The sequence below is a fragment of the Microcebus murinus genome, chromosome 31, assembly GCF_040939455.1.
Source record: "Microcebus murinus isolate Inina chromosome 31, M.murinus_Inina_mat1.0, whole genome shotgun sequence".
NCBI lineage: Eukaryota > Metazoa > Chordata > Mammalia > Primates > Cheirogaleidae > Microcebus > Microcebus murinus.
The window spans coordinates 5,802,825-5,805,762 of NC_134134.1; the positions used below are offsets into that span (position 1 = coordinate 5,802,825).

The following is a 2,938-nucleotide window of genomic DNA, read 5'->3' on the forward strand; positions in this document are numbered from 1 at the left end:
TGAATACATGAATGAATGAATGAATGAATAAATAAATAAATAAATAAATAAGTATGTTAAAAAATACATAGAGGAAAAAAAAAATACATAGAGGGAGGGTTCTCCGCTTTAGCTATTATTGTGGTTAATCATGTCACTGGTCTCAGCTGGGCCAAAAACAAGGCATGTGGGGCTGGGGACTGCTCGGGAGTTTTAAGAAAAGATTTAATGCAACCTGGGGATAGAGGCCAGAGTACAAGTTTCCAAAATCAGGGGATGGGGGGGAAGTTTTAAAAGGACACAAAATCTTTCTGTCCTTTACTTTTTTTCCCTCTCTCTAGGCCATTCCCTTTATTACACTGTGAAATTCATGATGTTAAATAGTTGTGCCTGGGATGAACTTTGCGGTTGGCTATGTTAAGTAGGAAGGGTGTTTTTTGGTTTTTTTTTTTTTTGCTTGTTTGTTTTTTAGGAGTTGTTGAATTTATTCAGCATAACCACAGAGGCATTGTCTTGATGCTGTCACACACAGACACAAACCCAGATACAACACAATATCCATATTTAGCCCAAGTGCATTCCTTCTCAGGCTCATTCGTATGTCTTCATATGCCACAGCCCATCATTTAAATAATGGATATTTTCAATGCCAATTCCTTTGGTGATTTTCTCAATATCTTCTGCAGACATCTTCATGACTCCAACACATAGAGCATGCTGTGTTCCTTCTGCCATGGTAGCCACAATGGTGTCTACTGCAGCAGGGTCAAGCTTAGCTCCAGGAGAAGTTAAGCCTGGGCACATGATATTTGCTCCACTGAGTGCAAATTTGATGGCTCCTTTATCAACCTGCTGGTGTGGCAGGATAAAAGGATATTTGTGAAGTAACCTTAGGGTTGGGTAAAAAGGCCCCTGTAATTGTCTAAAAAATAGTAATTCTCCATTTACTGTAAGGATTTCTATATGTTGATGGCATCGGACTATTTTTACAGGATCTTTCTTAGGCATGATGTGATGAAGCCATGGTTCAATACCTGGAAATTGCTCTATTAATTGGTTCTTAATACCCTTAATAACTGAAGTTTTCAACTGGATGCAGTTGGACACATTTTCTTTTTCATCAAATTTCTTAAACATGATCCAAGGTGAAGGGGGCGACGATAGGGAAGGGCCCCGAATGGGAAAGAAATTGAATTAGTAAGGGTCTGGCAGATCCCCTTACACGAGGAAGGCCGGCACTGACAGTGGGAGCTGTTGTCCAGGAAGGGTGTTTTATATGTTTCCACGACATCATAAAAAATTCAGCAGACTCATCTATGATCACTAGGGAAATTAATGATTTTCCTCTCCTCAATGTTGAGCTACCACAACAAGCTGCAGGAGGACCGTCCGGGACACCTATCCACTGCCAGAGGCCACTCGGGAATGTGTGGCTCACCCTATTCATTTAGAAATGTATACCTTGGAATCAATAAAATTTTCCCCACCCTGGTTACTGTAGTCAAGTCCCTTCAATCCGATCGCTAAGTCCATTCGGCCTCAGTCCACGACCAAGGAAGGCCCACTCTGTGAGACCAAAGAGCCGGGTGCCCAAAAGGAATAAGGACAGGCACCCACGTGCACGCACACAGACACACGGTCCAATACACCGTGTTCACCGTGTTTCTGACTCAGGGAAACTGGAAGATGGTTGGGAACCTTCAAGATCAACTTTGCATTTATTTCAGGACAGGAAAAATCACAGGAAGAGAAAATACATTGTTCTCGGCCTATGATAAAAAGCCACAAGTTGTTCTAGAATTCATTCTGTGATTTAAATTTTTTTTGTTGGTTTGTTTTGCTTTTTTTTGAGACAGAGTCTCAACCCTGTGATGGGGCTCACAGCGATTTTTGGTTTTTTTTGTAAAGCTTGCTTGCATTTTCCCCCTAGGTATACAGGTATACCCTTTAAATGAATGCTTGTATTGAGGAAAGAGGAAGTATTTTTTTTCAGTCATTTATCTGGTCCTCAATTCTCATTATTTATCCCCCCAACATACACAGGTTGGTTCATCTCTGCAGAAAAGCTGCTGGAGATTGTTTATCCACCAAATGCTTTCTGTTGACAGTATCTAAGATGACAAGGAGTACCACACATTCTGTCTCAAAAAAAAATTAAGATAAAGGGACTTATCAGAAAAAACAGGGAGGGAGAGATAAAAATTTCTCTTAGGCCCAGCACACCTGTAATCCTAGGTCTCTGAGAGGCGTTGGCCTGAGGATTGCTCAAGGTCAGGAGTTCAAACCAGCAAGAGCAATAGCAAGACCCCATCTCTACTATAAATCGAAAGAAATTAATTGGTCAAGTAATATGTATTTATAGAAAGAAAAATTAGACGGGCATGGTGGCCCATGCCTGTAGTTCCAGCCTCTTGGGAGGCTGAGGCAGGAGGATTGCTTGAGCCCAGGCGGTTGAGATTGTTGTGAGCTAGGCTCATCTCCCCCACCCCACACACACACACAGGTTGGTTCATCTCTGCAGAAAAGCTGTTGGAGATTGTTTATCCACCAAATGCTTTCTGTTGACAGTATCTAAAATGACAAGCAGTACCAGGCATTCTGCTCTAATATTAAAATTGCATCTACCAGTATGGTCCTATTTTACTTCTTGTGTGGGTTTAGTGGGTTTCATAAAAGCTGATCTTGACTTTCACAACGGAGACCAGTGGGTTTCTGTCGTGTTTGTGTAGTTCTGTAGGGCTGGTGCCTTCCCTGAATCGATCATCTTCCTAAGTAGGCTATATCCCACGAACTTGGGAAAGTTGCAAAGAGTGACTTGTCCACCACGCTTCCATTACAGTATGTATCTGAATCTGTGACTGGAAGCGGTCGGTATCTGACTAGAAAGCACTGCCAGAGGAGGAGACGTTTCATTTGTTTTCCTAAATTTTACCTGGCTATAGCAGATGTTTCTGTTTCC

At 41.8% G+C, this 2,938-nt stretch overlaps 1 protein-coding gene across 1 annotated transcript; it reads right to left on the reverse strand.

Annotated features, from left to right (window-relative positions):
• Nucleotides 1-465: 465 nt before the first annotated feature.
• LOC142865721 (malignant T-cell-amplified sequence 1-like) lies at nt 466-1,167 on the reverse strand. Its single transcript, XM_075998910.1, has one exon. The coding sequence runs from the start codon at nt 1,114-1,116 to the stop codon at nt 571-573; it is 546 nt and encodes a 181-aa protein (XP_075855025.1). The 5' UTR covers nt 1,117-1,167; the 3' UTR covers nt 466-570.
• Between the last annotated feature and the right edge of the window lie 1,771 nt (nt 1,168-2,938).

What these genes read in the sequence shown, in the direction of transcription:
- LOC142865721 (XM_075998910.1), bottom strand. Translation starts at nt 1,116, where the DNA reads ATGTTTAAGAAATTTGATGAAAAAGAAAATGTGTCCAACTGCATCCAG.